The sequence below is a fragment of the Psittacula echo genome (assembly GCF_963264785.1).
Source record: "Psittacula echo genome assembly, chromosome: 17".
Classification (NCBI taxonomy): domain Eukaryota; kingdom Metazoa; phylum Chordata; class Aves; order Psittaciformes; family Psittacidae; genus Psittacula; species Psittacula echo.
In genome coordinates this window covers 2,690,421-2,705,777 of record NC_137753.1, presented here as the reverse complement: position 1 = coordinate 2,705,777, position 15,357 = coordinate 2,690,421, and the positions used below count along the sequence as shown (strand labels likewise).

Genomic DNA, 15,357 nt, shown 5'->3' with positions numbered 1-15,357 from the left:
GTCTTGCAGGGCCCAAGTTTTCTCCATAGGGATCTCTTTCTCGGAGCAGCCCAGCTGCACACAGGCTGAATCCACGCTCCTGGGGCAAGTTGCAGTCGGGAGAGGAGCAGCAGCAGCGGGGGTGCTGGTTGTGCCTCTCCTCCAGCTATTCCTGTCAAGATGGATTTATGGCTTTAAAGGGAGGGGGGGGGAAGGAAAATTGCCTACAAGAGCCAGCGCTTCCACCCCAGCCCAGCCAAACACACGTAAAGAAGCAGTCGGATCTCGAGGCATGAGCAGCGCACAAGCGGCACCCTGGGATCTGGTGGATCCTTGCACGTAATATGACTGATCTGAAGCCTTTCATCTGCCTTCCCAGAGCCGAGCTTTTGGATTTAAGGTAGTTTGCCCAGGACCAGGCTTTGCTATGTTGGCCAAGACAGTGCTTTCTCTTGGTCTGTGGCTGCAGTTCGCTGCGGGACAGAACACACCTGAGAGAGGTGAGTGCCTGGAAAGACAAGGGGGTTCCTTAGTGCTTCCCCCCCCCCCCCCTTTTAATACCTCCTGGGCCTTAAGAGCTTCTCACAGAGCCTTTTCAGAATAAAAGCTGAAGTTGTATTGCTGCTTTAGGTGTATGGATACACTCGTGTGTTACCTTGCTTGTTTCCAGCAGAAAAAACCGATTCAGAAACTTGCACTTTAGTGCAACCATATGGAAAAGGTCCTCGTTCCTCACTGTTACCTGTGCACCGAGGCACATTAAGAGAAGTATAGATAGTGATCGATCTTGTTGTTCTGTTGCTAATCTCGGTCATTCAATCATTATCTCCTCTTTAAAATGCTTTCTTTTGGATGCTGTTCAGGGAGAACGGCTGTGGGTCAGCATTGCAGAACTGATGGGGGGGAGAGGGACACAGAGGAGATGAACGTCTCACTCCTGGTTCCTGCACTGTGGCACCGGGCAGAACACACAGCGCACATCGTGGCGGCTGAGCTGATGCAGTTACTGGGCTCACAAGCAAAAGAGGGCTCTGTTTTTTGACTGCAGGGCTACTGCTGGCTGCATCTGGCTTTCCCTGCACCTGGGCAATGTAATCCTGTGTGAAAGGAGAAGGGAACCCCTGGTCAGTCTGGACAGCAGGTCCTCAGCTCAGACAGGGTCTGATTTGCTTTGGTAGCAGAGCAGACTGTGTCCATTGCTCAGATCCCCTTACAGGGTGCTGGATTCTGTTCCCTGGAGGCACAGGCTGGTTCAGGAATGGTGCTGCTGCCTCTGGCACTGGCACGATGCTCAATGACCCCACAGGCAGCAGTTATTCCCATTGTCCTGCGTTTCTGCTGCCATGGGGCTGTGTGTGGCCACTGCCCAGCCCAGGCTAAAAGCAACGCTCAGACCTTCAGAGTGTGTGCAAAGGCGAGCCAAGGCTCTCCAGAGGGACTGTGCCTTGCTCCAGGGTCAGTGCTCTGTGTGTGCTCTTATTGATGTGCTGACTGCTCGCAGCTTGCCAAGCACCCTCAGGGGAAATGAACCTGCTGGTGGGCAAGGGGCCATCCCCAGCGGCTTTGATGTGGGGCCTCCTGCGCTCCTCCCAGGTGCTCCCTGAAGCCACCCTGAGCAAACAGCCGGGCTGGCAGGGCTCCCGGGCATGGGCAGCCCTTGCCTGGAGGTGCTGTGGGGCTGTGCCGTGGCCACACAGTGACAGGAGCTCTCGGAGAGGCAGGGATGCATCTTCATAGCTGTTCCCTAAGGTCTGGGCTGGATGTGAAGGGTTGTGGCTTTATTCTCAGCCGCAGTGGACCAAGCGAGGATGCTGGTGGCCAGTGGTGCTTCTCCATGCTCAGGAATGACTGGCTTTTTCAGAATGATGGCCACTGACTTAGTGCAAAAGGCACATGATCAGTTCCCCTACTTTCCTCTTTAGGTCCAGCTTCAGATCCCTGTGGCATCAGTGTGAAATATGAACATTTGGTAGTCTGGGCTTTGATAAATGGAGCTTAAGTTGTTGTTACCTGGTTACCCTGGACCAGCATCAGCAGTAAGTGACAGGGATGTTGCTGTCTGTGTGGGTGCAGCAAGTGAAAAACAGGCACAGCTCATCCATAGGCACTTTGTAGGAGGCCCTGCTCTTACTGAGCTCTGAAGCACAGCTCGGTACCCGGCACAATTCAACACTTCCAGCACTCCTGAGGCTCTAAATAAGACAGCAGAGACAGGGAAACTCCTGAAAGGATTATAGGAGGTGACAACGCAGCTTCCTTCCTGCAGAGGAATTTGTCTGAAGGGCCCTTTCTCAACATACAGCCTGTAATCTGCAGCACAGACGAGCTGGAACCTGCACAGGCAGCTTGGGCTCTTAGTCACACCAGTATATGTTGCTTGGTGGGGCTCAGCTCCCTAACTAGGGCAGGTTATCTAGCTGCTTCCCACGGCACAGGCCTCCTTGCTGTGGTTTTCGGTGTAAAACACCTCCCAGATGGTGGGATACCTCTTTCTGGAGGAGGCAGTGCCTTGCTCCTCCTGCCTCTCACTGCGATCCCAAGGGGCCACAGGGATGCACAGATTGTGTTCTTCAGCCTCCAGACCAGCCTCTGTTCATGATAGAGCTCTTTTCCTCGCATGGCCAAGCAGTGAGAAGGGAAGGCAAAGGGAATTTGAAGCACACTTAACCAAGACAGGACGTGATCTGGTTTTGGCTGTTGAACCCTTTATGCTCTGCAAGTTCCAAGCCCCATGGAAGTCAGGCGTGTGCTCAGGCCCCAGCTGAGAGCACAAGGATCTCTATAAGCGGATGTCTGCTGTCAGCATCTCGGTGTCAGGGAAGTCTGACCAGCTGCTTTTCCCTTGGAAAAGCCAAACCTTCCAATAGGCAATGCTGTGAATCCATGGTGACACTTTGCTCCCTTCAAAACACTTCTCTGCATGTCTGCTCTGTGCCTATTGACCGCGTGTCAGCTCGAGGGTGACAACGGGATACTGCCATGTGCTCTGTTCCCTGCACTGGAGCACAGCAGCAGCAATGACAGGAGCTCTGTAGGGCTATTCCTCAGCTAATGGATGCTCCTTCTCTCCACATCACACCACAAGTGAGAAATCTGCCCCTGTCCTCTGGCCAGACAGCACATCTTCCTTCTGTAAAGCAAAGGAAAGGGCTTGAAAGCAGCATCTGCTTGCGTAATGCTGGGATTTACTGGTAACAAACCTCAGCAGCCCCACCTCTGGCACGGCTGGCATGTTTGTGTTGGATGGGGGACAAAGAGCAGGAAGAAGGATGAGGAGCTGAAAACCTAAACCTGGATGGCGGCGTGTCCGGTCTCTCTGTAAGCACTGCCCCAGTCCTGCTGCGGTGAGATCCCTTCTCTAGGTATTTTATGGATCCTTTCTGCTGACAAAACCTAAAGGGGAGGAATTTGTTTCCATCTTAGGCAGGGCCGTGTTGAGCAGAGGTGAGTGTGATGGTATTTGCCTGTATGAAGGATTAGCCTTCTGCTCCACCCACAGACAGTCCTGCAGCTCCAGAACACATACCTGCCCACCAGTGTAACTGCTGCTGCTGCTAACCAGTTGTTAACCAGTTGTTAACCAGTTGCTGTTAACCAGTTGTTGTTAACCAGTTGTTAACCAGTTGCTGTTAACCAGTTGCTGTTAACCAGTTGTTGTTAACCAGCTGTTAACCAGCTGTTAACCAGTTGTTGTTAACCAGTTGTTAACCAGTTGCTGTTAACCAGTTGTTGTTAACCAGCTGTTAACCAGCTGTTAACCAGTTGTTGTTAACCAGTTGTTAACCAGTTGCTGTTAACCAGTTGTTAACCAGCTGTTAACCAGCTGTTGACCAATGCTTTCTACCCTCCAGGCAGAACGTGGTGTCAAGCAGTGGCTTTTCCTGCAGAGCCTCCTCGTGCTGGCTTTCACCCGTGTTCCCCTGTACCCGTAGCTCTGGCAGTGCCGGGTTTCTGCTTGTGGTGAATTCCAAATGTTGGTGCCTGTGACCCAGTTTTCCGGTTGTGATCAGTGAATGTCCTTTGGCCATTGCTCCCTGCCCTGCCAGGGTCAGAAGCCATCACAGAGCACTTGGTGCAACATTAGGGAAACCAGTGTCACTACTCTAACTGGTGAGGAGAAACAGGGATTTCCTCCTGGGAGGCAGCAATCCTGGTGCCCAGATCTCTCCTTATGGCTTGAAAGCCAACTAAGTGGCTTGTGCTACTTCCAATGGAGGGGAAAGCACAGAGACATGGCTGCATGTGCGTGCCTTGCTTCATGCAGCCAGAAGCCCTTGTTGCTCTGTCCTGCTGGAATGCCATTAGGAGGGAGGGAGCTCCAGGAACCAGAACCTGCAGGTCACAGGTTCGGCTCATCCGTGTGATGGGGTGATGAAACTGCACATTGCTATGGGCAAGGAGGATTGCTTACTGGGTGTGTGCGTAACACAGGGCTGAGCTGGGCTGGGTCATGCAGAACTGGCTGGAATCCATGTAGATGGATGGCAGGTCCCACTCCCAGCAGCCAGGACATGTAACAGACCCCTTGTACCCACTCACTGTCCCTTGTCCTGTCCTTTCCCTCCTCTTGACTTTGCCATCTCATATCTGCCTCCTGGAGCAGTGACTCCAGACAGGGTTTAGCAACCCCTGCCCATCTCTGCCAGGCTCATTGCCACCCCTGTGCCTGCCTTGCCATGGCTTTCTGCAGTGGCTGCATGAGGTCTCCCTGGAGCTAGTAACAGTTTGGGAGCCTTTCCATGCAGCTCTCTACTGCCGTGTGGTTTTGGCTCCCGTGTGGCTCGAGTGCTGCACCAGCTCCATCTGTGCTCCAGAGCCCACATTGCTTGGCCACTCCATAGTCACTGATAGAGGAGCTCAAAAAGGCAGGCAGGAATCTCCAGGCCAAGGCTTTTTCTCCCTTCTTGCACCTCCAAAGCTGGGTGGTGGTGAATAGAGTTCCAAATTCACTATTGACAGTCCAGCTATTGTAAATCTCAAGCTCTAAGAGCAGTAGAAGGAGTCCCCTGCGTGTGTGTGCTCCCCATGCAGCAGATTAACTGAAATGGTAAGAAAATGAGTGAAACGGGGTGGGATTCCCGGTCACACCCTCAAAGCATGCTCTTCTTGACACACTGCATTCTTCTGCACGAATGGGTCTCTGCAGCCCCATCCCAGACACCTTGAGCCCCTCTGGGATGCTGCTCCTAAGACTGTCTGGGAGCGGAGGTCAATGTGCATTCAGAAGAGCAGGAAAGCATCCGATCCGCCTGGCTTTTAGCAAATGATGTAGGGAGGAGTCCCTCCATTGCAGACGTCCCTGCCAGCAGTGGTATAAATCAGGAGCTTCCTGCCAGGCTTGTGTGGACCGAGCCGCAGCCAGTTCTGAGAAGCAGCCGCCTCTCCTGGGACAGCAGAGCCAGCAGGTTTCCTCATCAAGCTTCTTTATCATCCCATCCTCCTCCAAATACAGCTTGGTTCAGCTCCAGGCACTTCCATTGCCATCAGATGGGATAAACCTGGGAGCTGGGTTAGGCTCTAACATCGCTCCTGACCTTGGCAATTGCTTGGGACCAGCAGTTTGCTGCTGTCTCTGGGGCTGCTGCTCATCGGCCCAGGGCAGCAGCAGGGGATGGCAGAGGCTGCTGCCTGGCACAGGGCACTGACCCGCTGGCTGAGGCTGGTGAGGAATGTTCCCAGCTCCTGGAACGTGTCCACCTCCAGCCTGGAGCAGAAAGCAGTGAGGATCAGCGTGGTGTTGTGTAACAAGAGGTGTCGGTGCGAGCTGATGGAGCTCAGAGGCACTCAGCAGGATCCAGAACTCATGGGTTGTACTTTTAACTCTACCCTGATTCCTGTGCCTCTTTCCGCTGCCCTGGTCTTTCAGTTTATGTGTGGTGGTTTGATAACCTGTGCCTGAAAAGCCTGTCATGAGGCTGGGTAAGTTTGTGCAGCGCTTCCAGGTCCTGCACGAGTGTGGTGTGGAAGTGCTTGAAGCCTGCTCTGCAGTGTCAGGTCCAGGGCATCTCTCCTACAGCTCTGTTGGCAACGTACCTTAAAACCAAAGGTGTTAAGAGAACAGCTGGTGAGCAGTCACAGGCAGACCTCTGGCTAATGCTTCAGTGTTAGAATCTAAGCAAAGCTTCCCAATGAGGGATAACGGGGTGCCAGGGAGATGGGGTGAGAATCTCCTGGAATAAAGCCCCGGCGCCCTCACTACATGCAAATAATGATGATAATTAAAGGGAGCAAACCCCGAAGTCTCTGCCTAGCAAAATTCTCACTGAATCCTGAGATTTGGCACGAGATGAGCAAGCTTTCCAAGCAGGCGCCTGTTCACATCAGTCTGCTAACACACCTCCCTCTCTCCCCTGACTAGGTCCCACTGTTTCCAACTCAGAGGGGGATCTCCTCTTCTTACTGGACAGCTCTGGCAGCGTCTCCTACTATGAGTTTTCCAGGGTGAAGGAATTCATGTGGGACCTTGTGCAACCTTTCACCTTTGGCCCCAAAGATGTGCAGGCCAGCATCATCCACATCAGCACTACGCCCACCATGGAGTTCCCCTTTGACCGGTACCAGTCCAGCAGGTCTCTACAACAAGCCATCCGGGACACTCGGCAGCTCATGGGTGACACCAACACAGGCAAAGCGCTCTCCTACGCCAAGGAGAAGCTCTTTAGTGGTGAAGCTGGTGCCCGGCCTGATGTGCCCAAGGTACTGGTTTGGGTGACAGATGGTTTCTCCACTGATGACATCTCCGAACCCATGCAGCTCCTGAAGGACATGGGAGTAACCGTGTTCATTGTCAGCACGGGACGAGGGAACTACCTGGAGCTCTCTGCTGCTGCCAGCCAGCCTCCGGAGAAGCACCTGCACTTTGTGGATGTTGATGATTTGACCATCATCACCAAGGAGCTGCGAGATTCCATCCTAGGTACCGTGGGGTTGGGTTGTGTTCAATGGGAGCTTGAAGAGTGGCTGAATGTGAGTTAATGCCTGGCTCTGCAGGGCAGGCGATCCCCTAAACCTAAGGGTCCTCCTGAGCCACAGCTGCTGCCCTCACAAACTGGGGTGCTTTGACCACAGTGCTATAGGTCTAAATATAAACCAAGGCTTTCAGGAGGTCTGGGACAAGTATCTCTAGTATGTCCCATAACTGACTGGGACAAATTCCCTTCTGTGGGTGAGATGAACTTGGGGCTGTTCAGCTTGGAGAAGAGAAGAAAAGAAGGCTGCATGGAGACCTCAGAGCAGCCTTCCAGTATCTGAAGGGGGTCTACAAGGATGCTGGGGATGGACTCTTCATCAGGGACTGTAGTGACAGGACAAGGGGTAACGGGTTCAAACTGAAACAGGGGAAGTTTAGATTGGATCTAAGGAAGAAATTCTTTACTGAGAGGGTGGTGAGGCACTGGAATGGGTTGCCCAGGGAGGTCGTGAATGCTCCATCCCCGGCAGTGTTCAAGGCCAGGTTGGATGAGGCCTTGGGTGGCATGGTTTAGTGTGGGGGTCCCTGCCCATGGCAGGGGGGTTGGAACTGGGTGATCCCAAGGTCCTTTCCAACCCTAACTAGTCTATGATTCTAAGATGTGTAGTGGGTCGTTCAGTTGTTAGTAGAGGAAGGAGGTTCAGGCAGTGCATTACCTGGATTCCTTAAAACCCCACAAGGCTTTGAACTGGGATTGTTCACACATCCATGTGAGTCAAGCGTAGCATGGGAATGCTACCACCTGCACAGGTTAATTGTTAACCAGAGACTTCCCCCCCAGGCAATGAATAGGCTCCAGCAAAGGCTGGGAGCAAGGTACCCAAGTCCCTTGAACTTGATTCTTCCATTCAGGGTGATTTGTGTTCTCTATAGTGCTGTCTGGTTCTGAGCTGTCTGATGGAGGTGGAGGTCACAAAGGCACACACAAAATGGGATGTGCGTGCCTGGGAAGGATTTGGTCCTCTCAGCTCCCTCGGACTCTTGTCTGGGATAGATCTGGTGTCCTACCTACACCATTGTGTGTTAGCACAGTGGCTGGCACACACTGAGATGTCTGACTCCTGCTTACAAGTACATGGCAGTTGCTCTCTTACAGAGAGCAATTAGGGATGGTGCTTGCTGTCAGCATGACTGTAGGAGAGGACTGGTTTTGTTCCACAGCTCCCCTGTTGGAACGTGTTCCACATCTGCCAGATCTATAGCTTGACTTGGCCAGCACAGCCCTTGGAAGAAAACCCCAGCCCTGACTTGTTAGGCTGAGCAGGCCAACCACCACCTCTGTGTTGCTAATGTGGTTGTGGCCGTTGCTGTGCAGGGAGCAGGAACAGACAGAGCTGATCCTCAGCGATCCTGCTCTTTACAGCATCCAGGAAAGGCTCTGAGGAGACCCAAAGCCCTCATCCGGGCCAGAAGACAGGCCTTAGGAAGCCAAGAGGAACATCTCATGCTGATCTGCATGCTGCGCTGCACAGAGCATGTTCTCTTTGCAGCTCCTCAATGCCAGCACGCTGGGAGTGCCTGTGATTGCCTCTGCCTCCCAGATCCCTCTGGGTTTGCTTGGAAAGCTGAGTGAGTTCCTATGACTCTGCAGACTTTCCATTGATATTTTTTCCATTGGAAACCCTGTTTTAAGTCCTCATTTGGCTTCTATGGGAGCTGGTTAGAGCTGGCTTTGGAGCGTCCAAGTAACCCTTTCCACAAACCCTCTGTATGGAGCCGTTCCTATTTTCCGTGATCACAAAGCACAGACAGGGACTATGCTCCCCTGTGTGAGCATGGGGCAGCACCAGCCACCACACAACCCCAGATGCTTTGTTTCAAGTGGCTGTTTCAGCTTTGGGTGCATCCTGAGGCCAAGGGGTGGAAAAGAGCATCCCAAAATGAGAAATCACCTGCACATCCTTGCAGCACGAGGTTGACTTGAAGATCTGCAGAGGTCATAAACACTCTGCTGTGTCCAAGGGCACTATTCTGCGCATCCACCAGGTCTAGAAGTCACTGGTCTGGGATGTGAATGGAAAGAGAGATTCCCATGTGAATCCAGAGGCTGGTGCCTGGCTTCTGGTAACATCAGCTTTTGGTAGCATCCCCTGAATTAGCCTGAATAAAGCCCCATGTGTCCTCTCTTCCCTTCCTGGAGGAGGCAGCCCTCATCACTCCCTTCCTGCTTCTGGCCCCTGGGATAGCAGGGATAGCCAGGATCCTTGGCAGGCAGACATTAGGCCTTGCCAACTCTGGAATGGCCCAGACTGGTTTTATTTCGCTGCTATCTTGTCCTCATCTCTTGCTACTGTTGAAAAGCCTTTTGTAATGACAGACAAGCTTTGCCAAGAGTTGCTCTCCTCCCTCCACCTCCTATCCAGGAATAGTGTTTCGTGCCTGCTCCATAGATATTCCAACACAATGATCCCAGGCTTCTTGGGAAGGACCTTCGAACATTGTAAACCCAAGGCATTCCTTGGAGCTGACATCAGGGTCTGTGCTAGCATCCACTTGCTCTCCACTCAGGCAGCTGGATTAACAACTGCCAACTCGTTCCATCCTTTGGCACCATCTTCTGAGCCAGGTTCTGCAGGAGCCTACCTGGGAGCAGTCACAAAACATCAGCCACTTCCCATCCGTATCCAGGGCAACACATTCCTGGCCTGAACCAAGGTCCTGCACAGCTTCTGCTGCAGTGAAGGCTTTGAGCCCAGAGCCCTGTGACATTCTCACTTAGAGCAGAACATAAGCAGGTGACTACAGGGAGCAATCTCACACCTTGAATATCCACCCTGGTAATGGAGAAGTGTGATCCCCCCCCCCGAATCAGAACCTTGACCCTATCCATGATAAAGCATGGACATAGAGCAATGAAGTGATGTGATTTGTCCCAGTTCCTAGCTGAAGCTTCTGCAGGAGGGAACCATGTCCCCAGAGCTGGAACAGGCTCCTCTGCTGCCTGGCTGCATTTCTTACGCTCATCATGAAAGCAGCAGCATTCCTGCTTCACGTGGCTTCAAACTGGTGTTTCAAATCACCAAGAAGGTAGAAGGCAAATGTGTCACAGGGACAAGTTCCAAACATTGTTAGGAACGGACTGTCTATTACAAGAGATGAACCTGCTGCTTCCCTTTGGGAATGAGGAGGTGCTGCAAAGCACACCACGAGCATCTACTTTCTAGGGTTTATTGCTCTCTTTACACACTCAAGGCATCCACAGTCTGGCAACGACTATGGAGCTGTGTGCCGTGGGCTTCCTGCTGCACATCCCTTGGCTGTCGCAGCGTGTCCCTTCAATCTGCCTCAGTTATTCACTGTCTCCCTGGGCCCTGCCTCCAAACTCACTCGTTCCCATTCCAGGAGCTTTTGGCAGGACTTGTGGTGCTGAGGCCTTTCCTCTGCTCCCTGCTCCTCTGTGGCTTGGCCGCTGGTGGCTGTGGGGCTCACAGAGGGCTGCAGTGCCCCAGGCCCCATGGTGCTGCCTCCACCAAGCTCTCCCTGGGTGGAGCGCTGCTGGCTGGGAGCAGGCAGGAGAAGGGGGAATGTTCCTGCCTGCCCGGGAGAGCCAAGGAACAGCTCAGAGGAAAAAGTGAGGCTGCTCTGTTTGGTACAGGGAGGCTGGCAGGGCTTGCAGGAGGAGGGATGATCTGCTCCAGGACAGAGCTGGGAATGCAGGGATAACCCCTGTTCTCTTGCAGGTCTGGGCAGACTTTTGTGCCTTCCTTTACTCTGTAAGTGGGAGCTACTTAGAGTACTCTGAGAAGTATTTAAGCTTGGTACCATCATAAGGTTTCAGGAGTGAGGCTGTGCAGAGCAAATGCACTTCTTTAAGGCTCAGGGTGCTTTAAAACATCCTTAAAGAAGAGAAAAAGAGCACCTTTGTCTTCATACGCCACTTCCCTGGAGCCAGCAACAGCCTCCTGTGTGTTTGTCTCTCTGGAAGAGCAGAGGATAGTGGAATTCTGCCCAAAATGGGCTCATGTGTGTCAGGAGAGTCAAGTGGCAGAGGAAGCTGGGGAGCCGCGGAGCATCAGAAGAGGTCTTGCTGCCTGTACTTGGGGTCTGGAACTCAGAGGTAGCACAAGCCTGGGTGCAGGGGGGGAGAGGTGAGATAGCGCAAGAGCAGCTCTGAACGTTGAATGTCACGGAACAATGGAGCTCTGTGGAACACTGCATGGAGTGACTGCAGGCGGGATGAATGCAGCTGGACAGTGCCCAACTGCTGCCCCTTCTTTCTGGCCACTGGGTACAGGCAGGGAGAGCAAGCTGGGGCTTTACAGAGCAGCTGGAAGGCTGGTGGCATACTGCTTTGAGGCTGGAGATGCCGGGGCTGCAACGTGCAGTGCTCCTGAGCTGAGGCCTGTTGTGCAGACACTTCTGAGCAGGCTTTAGCCAAGTGCCACCCCATGGCAGCTGGGGCATGGACTTCCCTTGCGAGCTCTGTGCAGTGCACAGGTTGCTATGAAGAAGCTTGGCTACGCCGAGGAGAGTCCAGCTGTGACCCAGTGGTGCTGGGGGCTGCACCTCCCCTCCAGAAGGGCCTGTGTTTTAGATGTGCTCTGTTCTGGTGTTAATGTCAGCAGTGATTTCTTGCCCCTGTTTCTCTTCCAGATGTTATCCAAGCAAACCGGCTCCATGCAGTAGATATCACCTCAAGCAGCTTCCGCCTGGTGTGGCCCAAACTCCTCTCCCAAGAAACTGGCTACTACACCCTGGAGTATGCCCCAGTAGATGATCTAGCAAGGAAGAGGGCAAATCAAGTGTCTGGGGCTCACACTAGCTTCATGCTAAGCAACCTTGCACCAGAAACTACATACGAGGTGGCACTCGTTCCTGAATCCAACGTCCACTACTTCCCTCCCCAAACAACAAGGGTTACTACCCTGGCAGGTAAAGTGTGCACAGTTGTGACCAAGGGGGAAGTCTCCACTGTGCTGAGCCTCATATATATATATATAAATATATATATATATAAAAAGCAACGGGGACAGCCCTTGGTCTGCATCCCCCAGCCTCATGGTTTGATTGAAGGAGGCAGATGGTTGTGGTCAGGACAGAACATAAAGGCTGCTTCATGCTAGCACTCAGCTAGCAGCTTTTTACTTAGAGATGTTCTGGACTGTCCAGAACAGGGGATCAGGTCTGATGATCATAAGATCCAACCCTTCCACCCTTAATGTATGACTCCAGAGTAAAGCAGAGCCTATTGCCCTGGGCAAAGAAGGCAGGAGCTTCAACTTGTAAGTATTTATCAGGTGGAGAGCCCACTGGGGGTAAAGCACGGGCTGGTGCATGTATTCACTATCCCAGCATGCTGGTGAGGCAGAAGCAACGCTGCCTTGTGTGGGTTCCTGCCAAAGGGGAAGTTTGACTCTTGTGGCTTGAGCAGCTGCTGTGGCAACAAGGAGATGACTGTCTCCTACCTGAGGCTGCAGGTGTGTCCACCGATGGGGAGTCCCAGTCAAGAGGGAAGGAGAGTGGGAACACTTGGAGCTGAATCCAGCCCCTCTGTGCAGACTCCATGCAGTCATTTGGGCCAGGAGAGTAACTTGGATTTATGCTGGGTAGCAACCGGTGTTCTTCTGCCTTGAATTACCTCCTCATTCACATCTTTATCCATTGCTTTCAGAGGAAATAAGCCCGGCTCAGGTTTTCATCTCAGAGTCTGCGCCACACAGCTTCCGTGTGAGCTGGGCTCCTACCCCGGACAGTGTGGTCAGCTACCAGGTGCTGTATGGACCATTGCCTGGGAACTCCGTGCAGCTGCTCGAGGTGGGTGGTGAGCACAACGGCACCGTGGTGGAGAACCTGGCAGCCAACACGACCTACCTGGTGACAGTGACTGCGATCTACAGGTCGGGAAAGGAGAGATCCCTGTCAGCCAAAGCGTGCACCCAGGAAGGTGAGGGAGCAGCACGCTCCTGAGAGGGGACTATATGGGCACAAGGGGTCTCTGAAATCCCTGCTCCTTTGCACAGATCATTTCCCTTTGGGTGAAGCCAGAGAACTCAGCCCAGTGACTGGGGAGGGATGAGAGAAGGGGAAAGGTGCAGCTTTCCGATGAACAAGCCATGATACGCCATTAGGATGCAGCAGGTGTATAAGGCACAGGGCTGAAAGAACATGAGATGCACAATGTGACTGCTATTACAGGGTGCATGCTGCCAAGCTGCCGGTGCAGTCATGAACAGAACGGATTTGGAGGTGCCTGAATCTTCCTAAGGAGGGAAAGGCAGATTTCTGTGTTCTTCTCCCCTCGGTGTCTGCTCTTTGGTGTGATTGAGCAGCAGAGGGGTGGAAATGTCACCAGCGAGAGCTTCTGCTCTGAAGGGGTTCCTGTAAAGATATTGCAGGAGGTAAAACCTAGCTCTTATCAGGACTCAAGAGTGAGGAGCTTGGGGAACAGCAGCAGCTGAAGGTGTGGGGGGGGGCAGCCTGTGCCTAACAGTGTCACCAAAAGCATTTCATGCTGGTACCAGGGCAAAGTCAAGGAGGAATGAACTGTTGGAACAAGTCCAGAGGAGGCCATGAGGATGATCAGGGGCTGGAGCACCTCCTGGATGAAGATAGTCTGAGAAAGTTGGGGCTGTTCAGCCTGGAGAAGAGAAGCTGCGTGGAGACCTCAGAGCAGCTTTCCAGTATCTTCCAGTATTCCATCTACAAGGATGCTGGGGAGGGACTCTTCATCAGGGACTGTAGTGACAGGACAAGGGGTAACGGGTTCAAACTTAAACAGGGGAAGTTTAGATTGGATCTAAGGAAGAAATTCTTTACTGTGAGGGTGGTGAGGCACTGGAATGGGTTGCCCAGGGAGGTTGTGAATGCTCCATCCCTGGCGGTGTTCAAGGCCAGGTTGGATGAGGCCTTGGGTGCCATGGTTTAGTGTGAGGTGTCCCTGCCCATGGCAGGGGGGTTGGAACTGGATGATCTTAAGGTCCTTTCCAACCCTAACTAGTCTATGATTCTGTGATTCTATTGGCTCTACTGCAAAGACCAGGCTGGCTGCTCTCCTGGGGAGGAGCAAGGAGTTGGGCAGGGAGGATCCCTGCATACAAACAGCCCCGGTAACGTGAATCCTCTGTCTTCAGAGGGCTCCAAAGTGAGGCACCTTCGCTTTGAAGACATGGGCTCCAACACGCTGAAAGCCTCCTGGGACTCCGCCGATGGGAACGTCCTGGGTTACCGAGTGAGATGCCGGCGGCAAGCGGGCCCTTCGTCCGTCATCAGCGTGTCCCCGCGGATCCACAGCGTGCTTCTCACGGACCTGCCTGCGGGCACCACCAACCACGTGTGTGTGAAGCCCGTGTACAAGAGCCAGGCAGGCAAAGGGCTGTGCCGCACGGTGCGCATGCAGCCAGGTGAGCTGGGGGGCAAGGCGCTGTCCTGGGGCACTTTAGCCAAGGCAAAGTGTATTGAAGGGCACTGAAGTGCTGGCAATCAGCACAGAGGAGCCCTCATCGCTGCAATGCTCCTCAGCTGGCTTGCCAACAGGGCTTCATCATAGCTGCCAGCCCAAAGGTACTGCCCACAGCCGGGTCTGTCCCCCATGTTTAAGGGCAATGCTCCTCCTAGTGGCATTGTATCTGCATGCAGGAGAAAAGGGGTGCAACTGAGGCAGTCCTGCCTTTCCTTTGGGATAGGGAAGACTGCTAAAAGCTGGCATGGGCACTGGAAGTGCTGTTTAAAAGTCTCTTGGCTACCCTTCACTTTTCAACGTGGCAGGGACTAGCCACTATTGAACACAGCTACTAGGGCACAGCACATCTTTCTTCCTCCCACTGCCCAGAAGCTACTTACTGTCATGAAACACAAAGGGATGCTCAACAGGCTGAAGTGAAGCAAGAGCTAAAATGCAGTGTGACAGTGCAGGAGCACAGCCTTTCCCCCAGCAAGTGGCTGGAGTGGTGATGATGACCACAGGGATGAGGCCTCTGCCTCAGTCACAGTTGGAGAATGCATGGATAAAGCTGACATTATGTTTCTTGTGTTTTCTCCAGCTACAGAGGCCCAAGGATATAAGCACAGACAGCGAGCGTGACAGTATCTGGAATGAACTGATTCCCAGCAGAGCAAGGACTCTTGCTTGGACAAAGACTTGGACAAAAAGGGGGGGTCAGGAAGGAGACTGGGAAGCTCACAGACCATCTCCCAGCCTGCACTGTCCATGGAGGTGTCCTGGTTGTCAAGCCTCAAGGCTGGCCTCAGCCGAGTTCTCCCAAAGCTTCAAGGTTTGGTTTGGCTGGAAGGAGCAGCCGATCCGACTGATAGATCCCAAATCTGTACCCTCTTCTATATCAGTGCCTGACAAATAACAAACCAAAGGCCAAGTGCTGAATCCTCCCTCCCGCTTGCTTCCTGCCTATGCTCTATTTATTAACTGTTGATGCCGTTTTATTTCTGCAGCTTAGGAACATGTTCACAACAGG

The 15,357-nt window shown here is 53.1% G+C and overlaps 1 protein-coding gene across 1 annotated transcript; it reads left to right on the top strand.

Moving 5' to 3' along the window:
- Positions 1–406: 406 nt before the first annotated feature.
- VWA1 (von Willebrand factor A domain containing 1) lies at positions 407–14,969 on the top strand (the record flags this gene model as incomplete). Its single annotated transcript, XM_080631244.1, has 6 exons — positions 407–479; positions 6,338–6,895; positions 11,543–11,821; positions 12,561–12,833; positions 14,020–14,289; positions 14,929–14,969. The coding sequence occupies 6 exons, from the start codon at positions 407–409 to the stop codon at positions 14,967–14,969; spliced, it is 1,494 nt and encodes a 497-aa protein (XP_080487370.1).
- Between the last annotated feature and the right edge of the window lie 388 nt (positions 14,970–15,357).